This window comes from Manacus vitellinus, unplaced genomic scaffold (assembly GCF_001715985.3).
Source record: "Manacus vitellinus isolate BGI_N305 unplaced genomic scaffold, ASM171598v3 scaffold_46_pilon, whole genome shotgun sequence".
Classification (NCBI taxonomy): Eukaryota; Metazoa; Chordata; class Aves; order Passeriformes; family Pipridae; genus Manacus; species Manacus vitellinus.
The window spans coordinates 5,334,056-5,356,607 of NW_021940578.1; the positions used below are offsets into that span (position 1 = coordinate 5,334,056).

At 53.4% G+C, this 22,552-nt stretch overlaps 1 protein-coding gene across 1 annotated transcript in view; it reads left to right on the forward strand.

The window, feature by feature from the left end:
• Window positions 1-264: 264 nt before the first annotated feature.
• AGRN (agrin) overlaps window positions 265-22,552 on the forward strand; it is a 117,797-nt gene continuing 95,509 nt past the window's right edge. The window contains exons 1-3 of the mRNA XM_029962403.1: window positions 265-339; window positions 6,441-6,719; window positions 13,548-13,809. Of these exons, the coding sequence (XP_029818263.1) occupies window positions 265-339; window positions 6,441-6,719; window positions 13,548-13,809 (616 nt within the window). The remainder of the gene's footprint in view (window positions 340-6,440; window positions 6,720-13,547; window positions 13,810-22,552) is intronic.

A 22,552-nucleotide genomic window follows, 5' to 3' on the forward strand; every position in this document is an offset into this window, starting at 1 on the left:
AAGAAGAACTTTCCAAACCATCCCATGATTCTATATTTCTCTCTGACAAAAAGAACAGGGATGGGTCGTCAGCACCACGTGTTTCCTGTAATAGAGTTTGAACCAAATTTGACGTGGGGAGACCTCTGATCTCAGAGACAGCAACATCCCCCAAGTTGCCTTGACACAGGGAGGGGACATCTGGGGAAAAAATGGGCCTTTCCAGGTGGGAAATCTAAACCAAAATAGCTGACGACAAACTGGGGCAGCCCAGGGAGCCCCATGATGGGAAGTGATGAGATGAGAGCAGAGCCTGGGTACATCCAGCTCGAGCTGGGCAAAACCCCCAGCATCCCTTATGTAAGAACACGTGTCTCTGGGGTCAAAAATTACCTGGCATCTAAAGCAGGAAAGGCTCTCTGTGTCCTACTCAGAATATTCTTCAGCCCCACACTGCTCTAGCTGTGCCTTTCATGTCAAACCCCACCACCAGTGTCCAGGAGCCCAGGCCCTCTCTCTTGTCACCCTCCCAGCACTTGGAGAGCTGAAATTTTTTGCTGTATGGGGGATGAAAAAATCGCTTTGGTTGCACTTTCTCTCCAGCTAATCCAATTTGTCTCCTTACTGCTTTCAAATGCCTTTTAAGGATTCCCAGCAATGTATTAGAGAAATCCATTTGCCGAGATGCAGCGAGAGGGGGGGATTGAGGGGGGTGGGCATTTTTATTTTACAGTTATTAGTGGGCGACAAGGTAAAGTAACTCGGGGAAGATTGATCACCCAGCTAAGCATTTTTACTTTCTCAATTAATCCTGGCATGATTGTAATAAATCCAGGAGTGGGAGTAATTAGATGTGAACGGACCTCACTTCCTTTTGCTGCTGCGTGTCAGGGGTAATGGATAGAGACATCTTTCTCCTGGAAGTGGCCTAGGGAGACGTCCAGTTAGATGGGATTTCTGGAAAGAGAGATAGATGTCAGGGGCCAGTGTTCACTTTTTCCCTCAATGGAGAACAGATTTATGCTATCAATCCACATTAAGAAGCCTTCATGGCTACACAGAAATCCAGCAAGAGTAATTCAATTAGCCCCGTGCACTTTTTCAGATGGGATTTGATAATGGGGGATCATTTGCCCCGAAGTTCACGCTGAATTTTCTTTCTGCTTCTTTCCTTTTTATTTCCTTTTTACTTTTTCCTTTTTTTTTTTTTTTGATTAAAAGAGTCATTGTGGTTCACTGGGTGCTTTTGTCCCCAAGTTGAGGGGTTGCTAGGTTAAGTCCTAAACCATGCTGGAGGTTCATGGCCACTACAAGGCAGCGAGGTGGCACCTATATGAGTGTGTGTCGCTCTGATCTGCTGGATATGGACACAAAAAACCCTCTTCCCTGCCTGACTGCAACCCTTCATCTCATGCCATCCTAGACCAGGCTGAATTCCTCCTACCCTGTTATTACAGCACATAACACTCAGTGGTTTTGGGGTTTTTATGCTCAGACTCCTGGAGTCACGTGAACATGTGCAAATTCAGCATAATTTCCTGCTTTTAAAGCTGAGGGTTTAGGATCACGCTGTGGAGAAGAGCTTGGATGCCAGCAGCTCCTAAATCTTGGGGCAAAACTGACATTTCAGAAGATTAGCTTTACATTTTTAAGGCCGATTCGGGGAGGAAGAATTGAATTTGTGTCCGGAGGATGTGACAGATCCCCACGTGCTCCTTGTTTTCCCCCTTAACTAAGGGGAAAGGGCTTTGCAGGTCACCAGTCACTGATCCAATGGGTCCTGTCCCTCACCCCTGCAGGGGGACAGCAGCTCTCTGTCACTCCACTTGGATGCTGCATCGTGGCCAAAGTGGGATGAGGCCTCTGCGTGTGGGTCCTCTGACAGGGAGCTGCTCCCACTGAGATCTCATTAATAGATTTACTTATTTGAAAGTCATTATACAGGCAGACAGCCTCATAGATGGAGGATCCCAGGGGCAACTTGTTAGCAGCTGCTCTGTAGCTACATCAAGAGGTTTTCTAACAGTACACAAAAGACATTTGACAATGTCAGAAACCACCGAGAGGGATTAACTTAAAAGAGAAAGGGAGGGAGGGGGGGGGAAGAAAAGCACATTAAAACATGTCTTGGAGCTTATCAGAGATGGAGCAGAAAAACCAGCCAGTGGGGTGTAGAGACAACCAGTGAGGGAACCAGGGGCCAGCCCAAGCAGGAATGGGGACAAGGTTTCTCACCCCTGGGGAAGCATTTCCGACCGGCGGCGGGGCCGGGTTTTGCTTGGCCAGGGTATTCACACAGGGCTTTTATTTGCTTTAAAGGCTTGGCTTGAAATCCTGTGGGTTTCCTGCTCTGACGTGTGTGTGCCACAGCAGTGTGAGGGATGGGCTCTGCTCTGGGCCCGGAATCCCAGAATAAAGAACGGTTTGGGATTGGAAGGGACTTTAAAGATCATCCAGTCCCACCCCTTGCCATGGGTAGGGGCAGGTTCCACTAGACCAGGTTGCTCCAAGCCCTGTCCAACCTGGCCTTGGACACTTCCAGTGCAGCCACAGCTTCTCTGGGCAACCTGCATCCCATTTTCATCAAGTTCCAAACCCTCAAAGGCAGAGGGATTTACTCCACAGTCACTGATACTGTGACTCTTGGATACCCCACCTGATACACCCTAAAGGATCTGCTCTCAGCAAGTGCCCACAGACACCAAGAGGAGCTGGAGGATGAAGGTATGACCCTTGTGACAGCCCTGGCTGAGAGCTGTGACAACAAACACCACGAAAGGGAAGTGCTTCAGGGTCAAAGAGTGGAGAGATGCTGCAGTAAAATGCTGAGTGCAGCAGGAGTGTCTGTGCAGCCCTTCTGGAGAGGCAAGAACTCGCAGTAAATGAGAGACCTTGGCAGGGTTGCTCAGCCCCAGCCTGAAAGAAGTTCATGAGCTGTTAAAATTAGAAAAAAAAAAAATCTTCAAAGGACTCCAAAAAAAAAAAAATAAAAAAAAAATTACAATCCTGCCGAAAATGTGACAGCTGCCACTGCTGGAGGGGAAAGCCCTGATGAGGAGAGAAGCCTGGCCCAGAAAGTTGACTTGAGATGTGTGAGAAATAACCCTGGACATCCCCCCAGAGCTGGGAGAAAAACAGGTGTCTGCAGGTCAGGGTGGCTCAGCTGAGCAGTGCCAGGCAGGGTCCCACAGCCCCAGGGGGTTTTGTGAAACCACCCGAGGGGGACAGTCACAGAGCACCCCCTCCCTCTCCTCTCCCCAAATTTTAGCCCTCCTTCCCCTTAAAAAAACCTTGGAATTTCCATCCAAACTCCTCACAGCAAACACTGTGTCGTTCCTTGTGGGTTTTGTAAGATATTTGGATTTTTTCAGAGCTGCCTCTAAAACAAGTTCAGGGGAGTTTTTGCGAGGGCCAGCACAAAGCCTGGGGTTCTGGGGTGGGTTTGCCAGTTGTAAGGTTTATTTGTTTTGTGCAATGATTTGCCAAAGAGTTTTCCCCAGTTTTCCCACAGAACCATCAGTTTCTTGGCCCGTTTCTCCTCTTATCAGTGTGAGGTGTGGGGATGTGCAGGTTGTCCCTAAAAAGGTGCTCACTACTTAATTTTTCAAATAACATGTAATTATTGTAATCCATTGGATTTGGTTTTGCTAACCTGTAATAAAAAAATATGGGACCATTACCCTTTTAACAAGCTTAGAATGTCATATTTTTTTCATTTTTCTCTTTTCCCAAAAATGCATACCTGATATGTTGTAGACACAAATTCTAGGTGCATTATTATGATTCTGTTGACTGTAATGACATAGAATTGAAAATAACATTTTTTTGTTTTTCATTGTTTAATTTATACAGAGGGCTTTTTCAGAGTTTGACAGAAGGAAATAATAGCTGCTCTCCCTCTCCTGCTTTCCTTTGGAAAACCCTTCTCTTTTTTGAACTCTATTAAACCTGCACGAGGAGATTGAGATCCCAGGCTGCTCGTGTCTCACCTCCCCCAAAAAAGCCTACAAGGCTGAGTAAGTCCACTCAAAGAACCCACCAGATTGGGGGCAAATACATCAAAAAAAAAAAAAAAAAGCAGCCTGTGAAATCCATTTTTCCCTTCACAGCTTTGAAAGCAGATGGTGGGGTGGGGCTAAAAGGAGAGAACTAACAAACAGAAAATAGTACAAACACAGTGTAAATAATTCTTCCCCTCTCCTCTCCTCAAAGTGCTGGAGCAGAGTGTCACAGCTGGTTTCTTCCAGCCCCGAGCTGAGGTTGTTCCTGTGATTTACAGTCGAGCAGCGCTCGAGGAATACAATAAAAATTAATAATTAAAACAGGGGGGAAAAAAAAATAATCTGCCAGGCAGCGTGAAATATTTTTAGCTGATTGCTGGAGTTTGTAGGAGCAGTGATGTAGTAATGGAGCCCTTTGTGAGGAACCTCCACGGGGCTGATTGCAGGGCCTGGGCTTGGCTTGGGATGGAGGGAGTCTTCCCACTGCAGCTCAGCCAGAAATCATGCTTTTTTGGGGAAGTTTTTTTGGTAAGAAAACGTGATGTTGTGTGTCCTGCTTCAGGTCGCTTTGCCCTGTGGCACCTTCTTGTCACAGGATGGTCCCTGAGGTTTTACAGGCAGCTTTGGGAGAGTTACACCCTGCCAGGTGAAGGCCTGAGTGCACTGTGGGCCACTTTCTTCTGAAAACCATCTCTCTGAAGCCCTCACCGAGGTGATAAAATAATTCATGCTCTGGAACAGGCAGCCTTCCTTCAGTGCTGAGCTGGGAACCCAGATTTATGGGGCAGGAATGGGAGCTTTGAGGGGAATGAGAGCTGGGAGAGGGCGTGGGGTTTACAAGAACAGCCCCAGCATTGAGACAAAGTCACCGTGGGAATGCCAAGTGCCTGGTTTAAGACAGAAAATGCACAGTTTGCCTTCTCTGTGAACCACCCAGCAGTTGGGATACCTCCAGGTTTATGTGATCTCTGGTGTTTCATCCTCCTCAGGGTAGAAGGTAGGCTTGGACAGCGTTTTGAGCACTCAGATTCATTTATTCCTATCTCGTAGCTAAATCCTGTTTCTGTTCCAGGGGAGACAAAAAGGATTGGCACATCCACAGTTGCAGGAGCAAACAGCACAAACAAGGCTGCTCAGAATTTAGGGCACGAGCAGGATGGGGATGCAGAGCTGCTGAGGGCAGGATGCTGCTGTGTGCTGAAACATGTTCATCAGGGAAGGACACAGGGGGCACATCATGTGTCATCCCTCTCCTGGCAGGGTGGCACTGGCGTGGTTAAACTTCACCCTGGGATTGGGAATTCACCCTGGGTCACAAACGGGACTTGTTTAGGGCCATCAAGTAAAACAGCCTTGTAAATCGCCTCTGGGGGCCGGCTAATTTATGGAGGGGAGAAACAATATCCCTCCCCTGGTGCCACTTAACTTTTCATTTTATATCTGCAGTAATTGCACGTGACATCTGGAAAAATTGCCGTCCAGTTCCCCGGGGAAAAGCCGGGGCGGGAGGTCACGGTGCTCCAGGGGCAGACACCCCCCATTCCCTGGAAGTGTTCAAGGCCAGGCTGGACGGGGCTTGGAGCAACCCGGGCTAGTGGAAGGTGTCCCTTGCCCGCTGGCACCGGGGTTGTGACTGGGTGATCTTTAAGGTCCTTCCAACCCAAACCATTCCGTGATCCCGCGATTCCATCATTGCACGGGAGGGTGGGTGGCTCTGTGGTCGGGGTACCCCCCGAGCCCCTCTCCCCGAGCCCCATCTCCCCCTGGGAACCCCGGGGAGCGGGTGATGGCCCAGGCGTGGGTGGCTCGGTTTGCCCCGGCATGGAGCGCTCGTCGCATCTCTCCGGAGCAGGACCAACCCCGCCTCAGTTTCCCCACGGGAAAACCGGGAGCATCCCTGGTGGCAGCCCCCAGGGGCGAAACAGGGGGGTGGAAACGCCGGGGTCCGACCCCCGCGGGGGAGGGGACCCCGGGACGGGGCTGGGCTCCAGCTGTCGCTCATACTGGGGGGGCAGCGGGGCCGGCTGCGGTCCCTACACCTTTAAAAGTCTCCTCACGTTGCGGCGCTGATTATCCATTAACCCGAGGCGAGCTCCCTTTTCCTGGGGGTGGCGTTCGCGGCAGCTCCGCAATAAGAGCTGGCAGCAGGGCGGGCGGACGCGCTGCCTTCCTCCCTTTCTCTCTCTCTCTCCCCCTCCCTCTCTCCTCTCCCCCCCTGCCCCCGCTCCCTTCCTTATCAGCAATTCAGATTGCATGCAAATCTGCGGGCTTTCTTACAGGGGCAAGGCAGAGAGGACCGAGCGCTGCTCGCCGGCCGCGGCTTCACGGAGAGATATCTCCTCCTCCTCCTCCTCCTCCTGGGATTTTCCTCCTTCTCCCCTCCCCTGCTCTCCCCTCCCCTCGCTGCCTCCCTCCCTCCTCTCTTTCTTTCCTCCTTTTCACCTCCTCGAACAAAAGTAGCCCTTCTCCCTGCGCCTGCGAGCGGGGCCGCTTTGTCTGCCCGCGCCGTCGGGGGACCGGGACCGGGCCGGCAGCGGAACCGCGACCGGGGCCAGGGGGCACAGCGGCGGACGGTGCCCGGCGCTGCTTGCGCTGCTGGGACTGGGATTAGGACTGGGACTGGCGACCTGCCCCGAGCGGGAGCTGGAGCGGAGGGAGGAGGAGGCCAACGTGGTGCTGACGGGCACGGTGGAGGAGATCATGAACGTGGACCCGGTCCACCACACCTACTCCTGCAAGGTAAGGGGGGTGCCGGGGGGAACTTTCACCCCCTCCCCCCTCTCCCGACGGGCGCCGGCCGGGTTTAGGGCGCATGTGGTTCTGATTGTGTGCGCCGGGGCTTTGGGGTGTAATTAGGTATTTTTAGACTGCGGAGTCGCTCCCGCAGCTGTGTCGAGGGGGAAATCTCTCAAGGTTGCTTTTTATGGGCATTTCCCTCCGTGCCGTGATGCGGGAGCCGGTTCCCAACTTTCTCTCTGGCAGGGTTTGGGCTGCCGGGAAGGTGCTCGGAGCCGCTCGCCGCCTCTACCCCAGGGCTCCCTGTTTACTTTAGCAGCATCTTGAGTTCCTCCAGCTCGAGCTATTGTTTAACTACGAATCTGGCCTCTGGCTATGGTTTTTTTTTTTTTCCTCCCCCCCTAAGCTGAGAGACGGTGAAGTACTGAGCAACCTGAAATACCATCCGCCTGCTTGACAGAAAACGTGCTGGATGGCTTAACCCTTCCCGGGGCAGGAATCTCACTTGCAAGGACATGCTGCTACGCTGCCTTTTCCTCTTCCCTCCCCCCCGATCCTCTTTTACGCATCCATTTGATCCATCCTTAAAACAAAAAAAAAAAATAAATCCTGCGGTTCCTGCCTGTGGTTTGGTGCTAAGCAGGGCCTGGGGTGATGCTCAGCGGTGCGTTGGTGGGAGAGCTCTGCCGGGGCAGGGGAGGGCGAACTTCACGCCGCGGTGTTGCCCCGTGTTCCGGAGCATCTCTCTCAGCCGAGCAGCCTCTGCCCGCCCAGCTGGTGCCCGGTGCCTCCCGCCTGCTCTGCCCCGCGCGCGGAACAATCTGTACCTCGCAAATTAGATCACAGACCCTCCAGGCTCGAGCAGGGACCGTATGTTTGCGGAGTGTCTGGCACGTCCTGGGTGCTACGTGGAAAATTAATGAGCTGCTGCTCGCAGCCGGTGTCCTGCGGCAGCGCCGGGCACAGATGGTGGGTGGATGTGGCCACCTGAAGGCTGGGGCAGGGGTGCCACGAGGGAGGTGGTCCAGGGAGGCTGGCGATGAGGCAGAAATGCCCGTCTGAAAAACGAGGCTCTTTGCTCGCAGCGCAGCGAGGTGTCTGGCTGGTGTAAAACCATCTCGCCGCATCAGAGCGAGACCCTGGGCCAGGAAACGCCGCGATGGGAAAACCTGCTGGCTCAGCAGCTCTCTCTGCCTTTGGAAGGTGCAATCCATCCAGCCCGAGCTGGAGCAGCCAGGGAGGAAACCTGGGCTGCCCGCGGTGGCTTTATGTGAACGCAGTTGGCATTCCTTATCTCGGGAAGGGAATCTCTTGCCTTTCCCTGAGCCACCCCAGCAATGCTCGTGCTACTCACTCCAGAGTTAATGGTGGGATTTTGCTCCTGCCCATTCCTAGTGTTGTAACAGCACCTGAAAGGCCAGAACGTGCTCCCAAGATCCCCTTTCGGTCCTGGAGTCCTGTAAGAGAAAGTGAAAGGAGGAAAACCTTCTATCCTGCCTTAGATGGAAGTGCCCATCCCATCCCTGGTCAGGCTGTGACATTTAGCACCCTTCATAGGACAGTGCTCCTCAGGCCCTTTTCCTGCACATCAGCCTGCTCTGTGGCATTTTTAATGGCATTTCATAGTGTGTTTGCAGGGAAAAAAAAGCTTTGAAATGGGACTTGGGGTGTCTTAAGGACCTGAAAGCAGATAAATCTCCCCTAACTATAATGACTTGTAAATGAGTAGCTCTGCAGCAGCTGTTGGCTTGTTTCACTCCAAGATCTCCCAGAGTGTTGGAATTGCTCTGGATTCTGCTGATGCCGGGTTAGGCATGCCTGGAGTTTGATTTGGGATGGTTGTTTTGTTTTGTTGGTTTGTTTTTTGGTTTTTTTTGACATCAGACACCTGAATTCCAACAGGGCACTTTGGGCATTAAACCTGAGCTCTGCCCTCACACGGACCCTACTGCCCTGTGGGACTGGGATAAGCCCAGGAACAGAGGCTGGTGAGGAAATTCAGGTGTAATTCTTCACTGTCATTCCCTGGGGTTACCTCCAGATCCCGCAGTTATCTCCTGTCAGGTTCTTCTTTATCTGCAGAGGAGAGGCAAGGGCCAAGTGTGTGGTGGGAGTTCCCTGGGGCCCACACCCAAAATAGTGAGTGTTACTGGTGCTGGGTGGTCTGGGAGGGAGCAGGCATGTGGATATCTGCGAGTGCTGCACTGGGGTATTGTTCTTCCCAGTTAAACTCCAAACCCTCCCAGCTGAAGCCTTTGATAGATGAAGATAAGCACATTACAACTCGGGAGAAATGTGAAGTTAATGTTAGATAAACACCCATAAATAGCTATCAGCCATTCATGTGCTGGGAGAGGAGATGAAAAAGGGAAGAACAGGCTGACAGAACTCCCTGGAACTGGCTGATGTGCTGCTGCTCCGAGGGGTTTGACAAGGGAACAGGCACTCTGCTTCCCGAGCTCTTGGTGCTGCTGCTCATCCTCTGTGTTGGCCTTGTCCTTCCTGCTCTGAGCCCTCTGATGTGCCTTATTCTGGGCTGACCTGATATTTATGGAGGCAGCTCCTATTTATAGGACAAGCCCAGGTTCTATATGTGCCATAGGAAGTGTCAAAAAGGATGTGGATCCTGTTCCAGACAATGGAGCCCCTATTTTGGGGGGTAACTGTGGCTGTTCTCCAGGCTGGGGGGGATGTGGAAGTTGCTGGGGGAGGTGGGTTTGGGAGCTCCTGGGGAAAGGGCAGCTGAGAGTGACAAAAAGGGGGAGAGGGGTGGGATGTGGTCAGGGAGGGAAGGGTTGGGCAGAGTGAAGCTGATGCTGGTCTTCATCTCCCAGAACTACCAAAAATCTAATGATGACCCTTCTTCCTGCTGTCCATCCAGACATCTGCAAGAGGAGACTGCTCTAACTTCTCATCTTGCTCTACAAAACCATTTCTCGAGGCATATTCCTGGCAGGAATTTGGTAGCACTGCACAGGTGGTCCCCTTTTCCCTGTGGCACAGACCCCCCCCGTGGCATTCTGGAAAAATCCTTTTACTTTCTGAGGGCTTTTTTGCCCCACTTAAAATACACCCTTGCAAGGCTCTGCTGGGATAAAGTTATCACTGCTCTTCCTCTGCCTCCCTGTAGCTGCCAGGAGTCTTGTAAAACAGTCTTAATCCAGTGTTTTATGTCTCCCTGGCAAAGGAGTGGGTGAGTGAGTCTGCTATAGGGAAGGGACTTCTTGGGAATAGGTTACAGCCCTGTTTTCTCTCTCTCTTTCTCTTCCTTTCCTTCCCCAGTCCTCGGTGTAGCCGGTGAGTCACCGGTGACAAAGTCTTAATTGTGTGTGATGATGAATGGGATGCCCTACAGGTAATTGCTTGGTCTTTGGTGCCTTCCCATTCATTCATTATAGAGGAGAAGGGTGGGGAGAAAGCTGCTGGACTCTGATGTTGCTTGTGAGTGCTGTGGCCTGGCTCTGAAGTGTCTGACTGGAACAGCCGTGCCAATTAACTCAAATTACCATCTGCTGCAGAGCAGTGGGGTGGGCTTGAGCCTTTCTCCCCCCCTCAGCCCTAGCTGTGAAAATGCCCCACATCCACCTTTTGCAGCACCAGCCTCGGGCTGTGCTTTCTGCCTGCCTGGTGTATTTTGTATTTTTTTTTTTTTATTTGTTTTTATTATTATTTTTTTCCCTTTCCTCCCTTTTGTCTCCTTTGTATTCCTGGTTTTTCACCCCGGTTGCTCGTGCACCTCTCAGAGCGCCTTGCCCTGCGGGCGCGAGGAGGGCAGAAGAGGAGGAGGAGGAGGTGGGGGCTGAGGAAGGTGTCTTGACTTGACTGCGGGGAGAGAAGCACAACCACGGGGAGCCGAGCTGCTGGGAAACGCTGGAGAAACAGCTGGTCCCTGCTGGGGAGGCAGGAGGCTGGTGCTGGCACAGGCTGGTGCTCCTCAGGACCCTGCTCAGCCGGGGTGCCACGGCTGCGGGTGGCCCCAAAAAGGCTCTTTGAAGGGGCTGCCCCGTGTGGTGGAGCAGATGTCAGTGTGGATGGTGGGATCCCTGTCGGATCAGAGGGGAGGGAAGCTGCCTGTCCCAGCTCCCCTTGCCATCTGAGTGCTGGTGGGGTGCCATCTCTCTCTCAAGAGCGGAGCTGCTGCTGGCAGGGCTGTGCAGGTTTCTTCAGAGAACTGTGAAGTGGTTTGGGTTGGAAGGGATCTTAGAGTCATAGAATCACAAAATCCAACTCCTGGCCCTGCACAGACACCCCAACAATCCCACCCTGTCCAAACCCTCCTGGAGCTCTGGCAGCCTTGGGGCCGTGACCAAACCCTGGGGAGCCTGTTCAGTGCCCAACAACCCTCTGGGGGAAGAACCTTTCCCTGATCCCCAACCTAACCCTGCCCTGCCACAGCTCCAGCCATTCCCTTGGATCCTGTCACTGGTCAGAGCAGAGATCAGACCTGCCCCTCCTGAGGAAGTTGTAGACCTTAAAGACCATCTCATTCCAACCCCCCGTGGCTTTGAAGGCACTGCTCTCCCTGTCCCTCTCCTTCCCCCTGCCCAGCAGCTTGGATTTGGGCTGGGCAGGGCTCACATATCCTGGAGTGTGAGTTATTCCCTGAGCTCTGGTGCTGTGGAATGGCTCAGCACCCACGGGGTGCTGACTCCCCTCGGGCTGGCAGACAGATGAGTGTGAGAACACGTGGGTAACCTGTCTGCAGCAAACCTCTCCATGCCTGGGAGCAGCTAAGGCATGTGCAGCTTCCAGAGAGGAGCTGTCACAGCCCTGTTTAATACCTGGGGTGGTTTTTGAGCTCAGGCATGCAGGAGAGCAGGGCTCACCCCGGTAAATGGAGCTGTAGTTTGGATAATATATTGCTGTTTGCATCGCAGGACTTGCTGGGCTGGATGGGAGCTGAGACCCATAAATCCAGGCTTCTTCTCCAAGGAGGACAAATGTTACACCTCGAGGAGGAGGTGTGAGAAATAGGAGGATTTGAGAATGAAATACATTCTTAAACTTTGTTCTTAACCTTCATTTGTACTTGCAGAGTACAGGCAACACTAAATCTGTTCCCTTTTCCTGCTTGACAGGTGAGTCTGGCACTGAGCAGGAGGGTCTGACCCCAGCCTGCCTGCTCCTGTGGCAGTGGGAATGGCCCTGTTCCTCCAGGGAATGTCTCCCTGTAGCTACCTGCTCCTAATTGTGGCAGGGACAGCGAGCAGGACTTCGGCTCAAGATCACTGTGGACCTTGAAGCCTCTGGATCAGGACTGAGTGCCGAGCTCACTCCCCTGAAATTCTGGAGTTAGGGCTTCAAAAATGGACAGGATTGATGACAGGTCAGGAGACTTGCATTCCCCCTACCCCCAGCAGGCTTTCACCCTCCTGCTTGAACTCTGCAGTGTCAGATCTTCGCGTGTGTCTTCTGCAGTCACCGAGTGATGGGATGGAGGTGTTTGGCAAAGAGGAAGAGTCTCTCTGTCTGAAGGCTCTCACAGAAGCCTGCAGGGGAGCACAATGCACTTGAAGGGCCGTGCAGGGCAGAGGCCACTGAGCTGCAGTGGCAGAGAACTACAGAAATGGTTCGTTCTCAAGTGCGATAAAGTCTGCTCTGTGCTTTCCTCCTTGGTTGTAACAATTCTGCCCCCATTCCCAACCCCAATATCAAGCACAGAAGCTGTGGTGTGAACAGTCTGCCTCCCTGCCACCCCCAGTGTCCCCAGAGGGTGGGAGAGACCTGTCTGCCCAGCTGCCTGTGAGCATCCACCCTCTGCCCCTCTGGAATTAGGCTCTTAAAGCAGAGAGCCCCCTTATCTCTGAGCCACCACCTCCCTGGCTGCTCTGGGCTTGGCACGGGGTGCTGAAGTGCCCTTGGGGTGGGGGGAGATGATGGCAGGGTGTGATGGAGCAGCTCTGAGCCTGCCGGCCCAGGGATGCCTGTGGTCACAGCAATGCCCCTGCTCCCAGCAGCTGCCCTTGCTCTGAGCACAGACCTCGGATGAGCTGTTCCTGCTGGCTCTGCTCTGGGCCGTGTTTCCCCACCATGGAATCGCAGCAGGGGGATTTCTGACCCAGCAGGAGCGGATGGGGACGTGCCTCTGGTGTCCTGTGTGCACCAAGGTTCATTTGAGAGCTGCTGCTTCCCTCCTGGGTGGGTGTTTCTTTTGGGCAGTTTGCTGCAGAGAGGGGGATGAGCTGGCACTGGAGCACAGGGGCACTGCCCTGGAACCACTGGCACTTAGTGGCTGCTAACTCTTGTGGCCAGGACTTATTTTTATGCCTGAAGTTTGGATGAGTACAGGGAGATGGGCTCCTCCTGCCAAACCCTCTGTGCCTTTTACCAAATCCAGCTTGCCATGGTTTTATTTAGTAATTTAGAGGAACGTGAGTTAACTTTGACATTTCTGCGTGCAACATTATCCGCTCTGCCTCTGTGTTCCCAAGGTACCAGCGGCCTGTCAGAGCCACCAAACTCCCTTCTTTCCCTCCACCCAACCCACCTGCCTCCTCCTGCCCTAGTCTGAGGCTCCTGTGCTGCACTTCAGATGGACAGCACTCTCTTTAGCTCTGCAGCCCAGCTGGCACTTCCAGCCACTTAACGTTCCTTTCAAAGCCTTTTTTTTTTTCCCTTTGTTTTTTTTTCCCAATCAGAAGTGCTTTCTTCTCCCTCCATACTGAGATTTCCTCAGGAGCCAGGGAGACCTGCAGCAGAGGGCTTTTGCCCACACATTCTGTGCTTTCAGAGCCGATGAAATGATCCCTGCTGAAAAATCGAGAGCCGGGTCGGAGAGCGCCGCCCGCCAGACGCCCTCACGAGCTTCTCCTTTCTCCTTCTCCCCCCAAGGTGAGAGTCTGGCGCTACCTGAAGGGCAAGGACATCGTCACCCACGAGATCCTGCTGGACGGGGGGAACAAGGTGGTCATCGGCGGCTTCGGGGACCCGCTGATCTGCGACAACCAGGTGTCCACGGGGGACACGCGCATCTTCTTCGTCAACCCCGCCCCGCAGTACCTGTGGCCCGCCCACCGCAACGAGCTCATGCTCAACTCCAGCCTCATGAGGATCACCCTGCGCAACCTGGAGGAGGTGGAGCACTGCGTGGAAGGTGAGGCTGAGGGGCCTGGGCCGTCCCGGGGGTGATCCGGGAGCTGTCGGGCTCGGGGGGATTCGTGGATGCGGCGGAGGGTGCTCGGTGTGCTCGGCCCGGAGGAGAGGAGGCTGAGGGGGCACCTCGTTGCAGGCTGAAGCTTGCTCGTGAGGGGAAGAGGAGGGGCAGGCACTGATCTCTGCTCTGTGGCAGAACCCGAAGTTGTGCCAGGGAAAGGTTTAAGTTGGATCTCAGGAAAAAGTTTGTTCCCCAGAGGGTGGTCGGGCGCTGAACAGGCTCCCCAGGGCAGTGGGCATGGCCCCAAGGGTGCCAGAGCTCAAGATCTGTCATCTGTTTGGATGATGCCTCTCAGGCACTCCTGGAATTGGGCCTGTGCAGGGTTAAAGGTTGGTCTTGATGATCCTTGGGGGTTCTGGGATTCTGTGACCTCGTTGGTGCTGGTTGATGAGGATCAACCCTGCTGTTCGACCTGTGTCCAGGGCAGAGTCACAGAAAGTTCCAGGTTCCAGTAAGTCTGATTCATTCCTCCTATCTGCATGTTGGACAGGCAGAGGTGGAATGTGATGAAGCTGTGAAATGAAGGACACAATCCCAGAATATTCTGAGTGGGAAGGGACCACAAGGACCATCGAGTCCAGCTCTTGAGTGGATGGCCCTTGCAGGGATCAAACCCACAGCTTTGGTGTTATCAGCACCATGCTGTGACCAGCTGAGCTAATCCCAGTTCCTGGTGCTCTGGTCTGCGGACTCTTGTCATGGGGACAGTGCCTGGCAGTGACTTTGCTGTCACACAACCAGTGTCTCCCAAGCAAAGTCATTTTATGCTCATTTTACTCCAGATCTGATGCGTTTCCAGTCCTCTCTGCGTTGTGGTTGGAGCATCCCCATGGCAGGTCCTGTCCTGACAGGATGGCAGGCACTCCCCAGGGAATTTAGGCTGCTCCCACCTGAGTTAGATTCTCCCCGTGGGTTTAGAGCTAATAAGTTAACGGGTTAATGCTGTGGTGAAGGCCTGTTCTTCATCACAGCCACCCCTGGCTTCCTGTGTCTTGGAGCTTCCTTGCTTGCTTGGAGCCTTGTGGATGAACTCCTGAAGGGATCTGAGAAGCCAGACAAATTCTGCTTGGAGGTAAATCGTGCTTCTCCATGGTAAAAATAAGTTAGAACCAGTTTTAGGTATCCAGGTGTGGAGTTGTGCCTCTGTGAAAAGCAGATCTGGGGAGAATTGATCTTTTTTTCTCCCTTTTTCCTCAGCCACCTTGAAAATACTCTGTAATAACCCACTCCCTGCCTTCCCTCTTCCCCTCTTTATGCTTGTCCTGGTTCCAGCAGGAGCTCCAAGCCCAGGGGGGGAGAATGTGGTGCCCCCAAAGCCCTTTGCTGGGCTCTGAGTGTGTCCTGAGAGCAGATGAGCAAACATGGGAAGGAATGCAGGAATTCTGCACAGACAACAAATAAACAGGCGGGTTTGGCTCCCTCCTCCCCTTGGATGTGCAGCAGAGAGGCCATAACCCCTTTTTCCAGCTGTGAACGCTGACAGGGGTAAATGACCCAACTCTGGGGCTTGGGAGGGAGCTGGATCAGCAGAGGGGCTCCCAGAGTGGGGTTTGTGAGCAGGAAGAGCACTGGAGGCTTTCTAAAAAAAAAATATATATATATATAAAATATTTTATAATGAACTTGGAAGGTGTCAGCCCTGCTCCTTCCATGCACCTCGTGGGGAGGGAGGCAGGAGAAAGATGAGTGTCTGTGGTTGTTTCAGTTAAACCTGAGCAAATATTTGGGAGGTTTCTCTCTCCTGCTGGGGTTTTTAGGAGGCTCTTTTTGCACGCGCTGATGTGAGCTGGGGAGGTTCCTGTTTGTGGTGAAGGATGAAGGAGAAGAGGTTGTGTGGAGATCTCAGAGCAGCCTCCCAGGATCTGTGATTCTATTCTCTGATGTCCCTTAAGGCCAGTGGGAGATGAGGAGGGATCAAGTTTTTGTCCCAGTACCCTGAGTTTGCCGTAGAGCTGGGGCAGGTGGACATGTCTCTGATCATTCCCTCAAGTGCAGCACCACCAGAAGGGTTTTTGGTGCTGCTCCCAAGCTGTTGTGCAAGGGGGCTGGAGGTGCCAAAAGCTGGGCATGTCCCAACTCTTTCCTCTGTGCTTAAATTGCAGGTCCATAAAAATATAGGTGGCTTATCTTTATCCCCTGCTCTGTGAACCCTCCCTGGTGTCAGGCAGCAGATTGATTCTTCCTGGGACTCCCCTCTTTGAGATCCTTTGCTGCTGAGCTTATTCCTTTGATGAAGCAACCCTCCTCTTCCCCACAGCTCACCAGGCATGGCAGGTGGGCTCAGCCTGGCTGCTGTGTGTGGTTTTGGGGGCTGGAGAGGGCTGGAAAACAAAGGACAGCCTCTCCCTGCGTGGTGGATCTGATTTCTCCAGGCTGGTGGAGACCTGTCCAGGGGGTGTTGTTGAGGAAAACGAGGTGACCTTGAGTTACTGATATCTCAGGTGGGTCAAAAGTGTTGCTCAGGGTGGATGTGATTCTGATTTTGGCATCTGGCAGCTGCTTCACTTGCTTTGATAAACCCACTTTTTTTGTCGTGTCCCACGGACTTCCTGCTCTTCCCACATCTTGGTTCTTGTATATCCTGTCTGCTGAGCACTGGCAGGATTTTTGTAGAGAGCACAGACCAAATTTACCTCCAAAACTTTGTTTTCCCTTGAGCCCTGTCGAAGCTCAGGCCTCTCCTGAGGTCTGGGGAAGTCCCTTTCAGCTCACCCACTGCACCTGCCCACCTGGCTTCTGGGAAGCCCTGCAAAAAAAACCCAGGCCTGAGAACCTGCTCCTGCCACCCTGGGAACCATTTCTGAGCTCCCAGTCTGAGAATTTAGCTCCAGGACTTGTTTCCCATCAGCTCCTCACAGGAGGGTTCAAAGCAAAGCTGCCCAGGATGCTGCTCTTTGCTGCACTTTGAGCTTAAAAAACAAACCTTTGAGTGCTTTTGCAGAAAGAATTGGAGGAATGGCAGCAGCTGAGTGGAAAAACACGAATGTTTTGAGTATCTTCATCTCCTGTTGCTCCAGCTTGGAAAAATCCTAGACATCCAAGTCTTGCCTGTCTAAGAGGGGAGTTCAAACCAGGGCATCTCTGTGGAACAGCTCAGGTCAGAGCGAAAACACCGTGATTTGATTATACTTAATTGTGGTAAAAACGCTCTGACCAGCTGGAGTTGAAATTCAAGACTCCAGCTGAGCTCTGCAAACTGGCTCCAGCACTTGGGGGGGGCTCTGGAGGGGGAGTCTTCAGTGTTGAAGGGCAGAGGAGCAGCTCTGGGGCTTGCTCAGGAGTCCGGGACACAGGTTGGGACCGGGCGGAGCAGGATGTTTGCTCTGGTCCCCACCTCTGTGGGGGGGAAAGTATGGAAAGGGGACAGTGGGAGTGGATTTCCTCTTGTTCTTTGGGACATCTGCATGAGGCTTCCCAGGGAAACAATTAGCCCAGAAAGCCACAGTCTTGCAGTGTTTGTTCCTAGAGTGCTGGTGCTGCACGAGGAGGGCTGGAATGGCTGGGCAGGTACCGGAGCATCCCGACTGTCCCCTCCTTGCTCTCCCCTGCCACCATCAGCCACGCTGCTCTGCAGCTCAACAGCTGACTGACCCCGAGATATCTTTCCCCTGTGTGTGTGTGTGTGTCTCACATTTCACTTTGATCCCAACAGCACTTGAGGGAAATCAGGAATTTTGTGTGCATTGACTCCTCCCGGGGCCGTCTGGGTGGGAAGGGAGCTGGGATTAAAAACCCTTGTTAGCTCTTGGGTTAAGGAGAACCCAGAGCTCCTCCCAGGCACCGTCTGGCCGTGGCACAGTTTGCATTAGCACTGGTGGGATTGCCCTGGGTGAGCTCTGGGATGTGTGTGGGCTTGGAACCTCCCGGGAAAAGCCCGTGGGAGTTGGGTTGTAGTGGGGCCGGGTGGTGCTGGGCACAGTCAGCCCACGCTGCTGGGACTGAGGGTCCTGCTGGTGGTTTGGGGCCCTCCTCCCTGCAGCATCTTCAAGAAGCTCTTGACTCTAAACCAGTGTGATTTAGCAGTGGTTTAGTGGGTAGCAGTGACTCCAGCCCTCCTGGTGCAGGACCAGCATTCCAGGAATAAACACGGCAAGGCTCTGGCTTTTGGGGATAATTATTCCCTGAAGATGTCCTGAAGAACCTCAGCTTCGAGGTGACTTGGGTGGTTAAGCCTTTTGGCCAGGATGCATCTGCCTGTTTTGGGGGCAGTGTGTGGGTGATGCTGTGCCTCCTTGATGGGAATTATTCCAGAGCGAGAGCAAGGCTGAGCACTGACCCTCTGTGTCTCCCAAATCCCATCTGGGTTTACCTGCTGGCTTCCCAGGATGCTGACAGTGTCCATGGCTGGGGCTTCCATGAGGTTTGGTGGCTCCTCTGCTGCCTCCTCCAGCCCAGGGTTGCTCCCTCTGGGTGGGTGTCGTGCCAGGACAGTCACCTTTGGGGGGTGTATGTCACCCAGCCTGGGAAAGGAGGGGGCCAAAGTGGGGTCTTGGAGCACTGCTGTGACCACAGTGGATGGGCCTTTGGAACCCTGCTGCATGTGGATGCCCCTCACAGAGCTGCTCTGGCTCGTGTTCAGCCCGCAGTGCACTGCAGATGCTCCATATGTATAAAAAACTCACATAGTTCCTATTGAAATTCTGATTTTAGCCAGTCCAGAACTCTCCCCTGACTTTTTTTTTTTTTTTTTTTCATCTCTGCAGCAACCCTATGAATTACTCCTGTGGAAGAATTTCATCTTCCACATTGCCTCTCCTCCCAAGCTTTCTCTCATGTTTGCTGCCTTGAGAGCATCTCCCTTTCAGTTACACTCTTCATTCTGTTTTGTCTTCTGCTCTCTCACTTCTATTCTGTCTCCTCTCTTTCTCTTTAGCTCTCCACGGAACTGAGGCGTTTTGTTCTTGTAAACCAGCCCATGCAAAATTTCCTTTTCAGGCTCCTTGCAGAGGCTCTAAGGAATGCACAGTGGGCTCCCTCTCAGCAAGGAAATCGCTGGCATGGCTCTGCCTTAGGTGATTCAGGCTGTGGTCACTTCCCATGCTCTGCTCTCTCTGCAGCCCTTCTCCACCCCTGCAAGGATTCCTTTTGAATCCATCCCTGCCATGGCATTGTGCTCCAGAGCAGGGAGAGGGAGGGGGCTTGGAAGAGGGTTGATGTGTGGGTTTCTTCTTAAAGGAGGTTTGTTGGTTTTGTTTTGTTTTTCCCTTTTCCTTCCCTCCTCTTCTTGGCTCTGTTTTGAATCAGAGATAATGAGAACAGCATCAACACCTCCGTCCCGGGAGGGTGAGGGAGTCAGGCAGCAGCTGTGAAACGTTGGGAAAGGAGAGGAGAGGAGTGGAGAGGGGAGAATCCACCTCTGGACAGCCCTGGGGGCCCCTTCCTGCCTCCCCATCCATGGGCTGGGGCAGCTCAGCGGGATGCTGGGGCTGCAGCAGGTTCCCTCTCGGAGCTGCTGTGCCAGGCAGTGGCACTGGGGAGAGCAGGGGATTCCTGGGGGGGATTTTCTGGTGGATTTTCCAGCAGATCAGTGATGGATGGAGCCTGCAGAAGCCCCTGGCTGGGACAGGATTTGCAGGAGATGCTCGTGTGGGGGGCCCTGTGCCTGGGCCAAGCCTGGGGGGGTGTTTTGCTCCCTCCCTGGCGTGGCAGTAATGCAAAACATCCCCTGGCTCGACTGCAGTAGCTGAGAGAGTCGATTTGTTTAGCAAATTCCTATGGAATTTTAATCTGGTGTGGGAGGCTACTGGTCTGGGAAGGCTCCTTTGGCCCTGCTTCCCGCTCTGGCACATCCTGCTGCATTTCTCTGCAGGATCAGGGGTCCTTGGTCAGCAGCACAGATGCTGCTGTGACAAGTGCTGGGCCCTGGCCACGTGCTCTGGGTTCTGCTTCTCCTTTTGTTTGCTCCACGGATATCTTGGAGGGGATATGGGGGATTCTTTGCTGTGCTGCAGGCTCTGTGCCTCCTCCTGCCCCGTGCTTTCCTGGTGAACTGCTGGATAAATGGATCAGGGCTGGTCTGGGGCTGGTGGGAATGCTCAGGGGAGCAGCATTCTCCCTGTCCCATCCTTTTTGTAAAGACGTGGGGTGGAAGGGAAGGGTGAGGGAGGGATGTGGGAGTGGGAAAAAGTATTATGAGCTCCCATCTCTGCACCTCCTTCTGCCTCGTGTTTTCCCAGTGAACTGCTGGCTTGGAGCTGGTGCATCATCCTGGGCTGGTGGGAATGCTCAGGGAAGCAGCATTCCCCCTGTTCCAATCTCATTTGTAAGGATATGGGGCAGAAGAGAAGGAAAAAGGCACGGAGTGGGAAAGGTGTTGTGAGTTCCCATGGGCTGAAACATTTCCATGTCCCCGTTCTCAGCCCCTGTAGCATCCTTTTGGAGCTTCCCAAAGCGTGGGATGCTCAGGGGACTTGACCAGAGCTGTGGTGCAGCTCTCCCAGGCAGATATTCCTGCAGGGAGCTGCTCCATGGGCATGTGCAGCCTTTGCTGGAGGTGCTGGGGATGTGTGGGAGAGAAAATCCCACTGCTGGGGTGGCTGTTCCCCCCAGGGCACCAGGGAGTGGAGGACACTGTGGGGACATTTCCTCTGGTGACAAAACTGGCTTGGAATCTGTCCCTCTGAGCATCTCCTGAGTGGAATTCCTGCAGGTTTGGAATCCTGGCATCTCCTCCACCCTGGCTTTGCAGAACTGTTTTTGGGACTTAGTGCTGACCTGTCTCAGGGCAGGACTTAGATGCAGGTTTTTTTGTCTCTCCCTGGCACCCTGTGCCCACCCCCAGTAAACTGGGGGAGCTGCATCCCTCCCTCCTCCAGCTGGATGAGAATTTGGGAGCTGGTCCTACACCTTGACCCTTTTCCACACGGGATGGAGCCCTCAGCCCTGCCACACTCTATGTGCTGGAGGTGTGAATTCAATGTACAGCTGTGGCTGCTCACAGGACACAGCCAGACAGCCCTGGGCAGGAATTTGGGGTGGTTTAGTGGTGCCACCAATTCGCAGCCAGCAGGGAACTGGGTGGCTCTGAGAACTGAGCTCAGCTTTCCCTTTGGTCCACCTGGAGCTTGTGCTGCTTGTCTTGGGCTCTCTCTGGCCAAAAGCTGGAGTACCTGGGCACACAGGTCAGCCTGGGCATCCACATGGGCACACAGGTCAGCCTGGGCATCCACATGGGCACACAGGTCAGCCTGGGCATCCACAGGACCTGTCCCAGCAGAAAGGGAGGCCAGGAAAACCTCTCAGTACTCATCTGGTTTTCAAATCAAAGTCCAGGAGCTGGAATCTGCTGGTGGGGAGGACAGAGCTGACCTGCCCCAGCCTTGGGGAGCCAAGGTGATGGGCCAGTCTCTGCCCAGGAGCCCCAGGGGCATCTCCCTGCCAGGCGCCTGCCCAGACTGCCGGCGCCCGCCCGCCCGGGCTTGTCCCGCACTAATCCGTGCCCAGGAGTGGGACTTTGGTCTGTTTATCTTAATAAACACTCTGCAAGGATCCTGCATTCCTTCAGGATGACTTCCCAGAGCAGGAGAGCTTTGATGTGCACTGTGGCCAGGGTGGGGACAGAGTGACTGTGCCCACCACCTGGATGGGTGGGTGGGTGGATCCATCCTGGTGTGTGTTGGAGGAGGTGAACAGTGCCCTTATAAAAGCCATTCTAGCAGTGCCTTTTTCTTTTTTTTCTTTCTTTTTTTTTTTTTTCCTTGAAAAACTGCTCCTCTTCCTGCATTTTCAGCTTCCTGGAATCATTTTCTTTGATTAGGAGAGGAAATGGGGCTCGGGTGCTTTCAATAATTCATACTCAATTTGCCTAATTCCAGCCTGGCTGCAGCACAGACTACAAAGTGAGTGAGAATGTGTGAGGTGAGCTTTCAAACCACTTTCTTGTTTGCCTCTGGTTTTTCCTCCCCTGGCCCTCCCTGTGTCCAGTACCCACATCATCCCCTGTCCTACTAAAAGGTGTCCAGGTGACCAGCGTGGCTGGGGGTGCACAGGGACACAGGCTGGGCTCTGTCCCCACTCCTGCCTCCAGCTCCCACCAACTGCTGCTCTTCCTAAGAGTCATGGAGCAGAATAATTTAGGTTGGAAAACCCCTCTAAGATCCCTGAGTCCAACCACTAACCCAGCAGAGTGCTGGCCCCCAAACCACGTCCCCAGGTGCCACATCCACGTGCTTTTGAGCACTTCCAGGGCTGCTGACTCCTGACCACCCTTTCAGTGGGAATTTTCCCCCAATATTCCATCTAAAGAGCTTCCACTCTCCCACCCCACTGCCTCACCCACTTTCTCTGCTGCCCTCGAGCTGATCAATACCTCTGTCTGAGCTCTCGTGCCTTGGCCTCGTTCCAACCCTATTAATTCCATTTTCCTCCTTAAATCCACGTTTCAGCTTCACCTAAAAGCCACTTTCTCTGGTGGGTAAATGTGCTGCCCTGTTTGCTTTGCCTTGCACTGACTTGCAGCTGCTTTGCCCCATCCCAGGGGCACTTCCAGGCAGCAGGAATGTTGTGGGTCACGCTGAAAAGTTGTTTTGCAACACGAACTGCTGTAACAGTGTCTGTCACCTCTGCCTTGTAGGAGCTGTGGCTGGAATTTGCCTGGCACGCTGCAGAGGGGACTCTGTGTGTGTCATTCTTAGAGTAACCAGCCAGTGGTTTTTCTCCTGGAGCTGAGGCCACGTGGATTTAG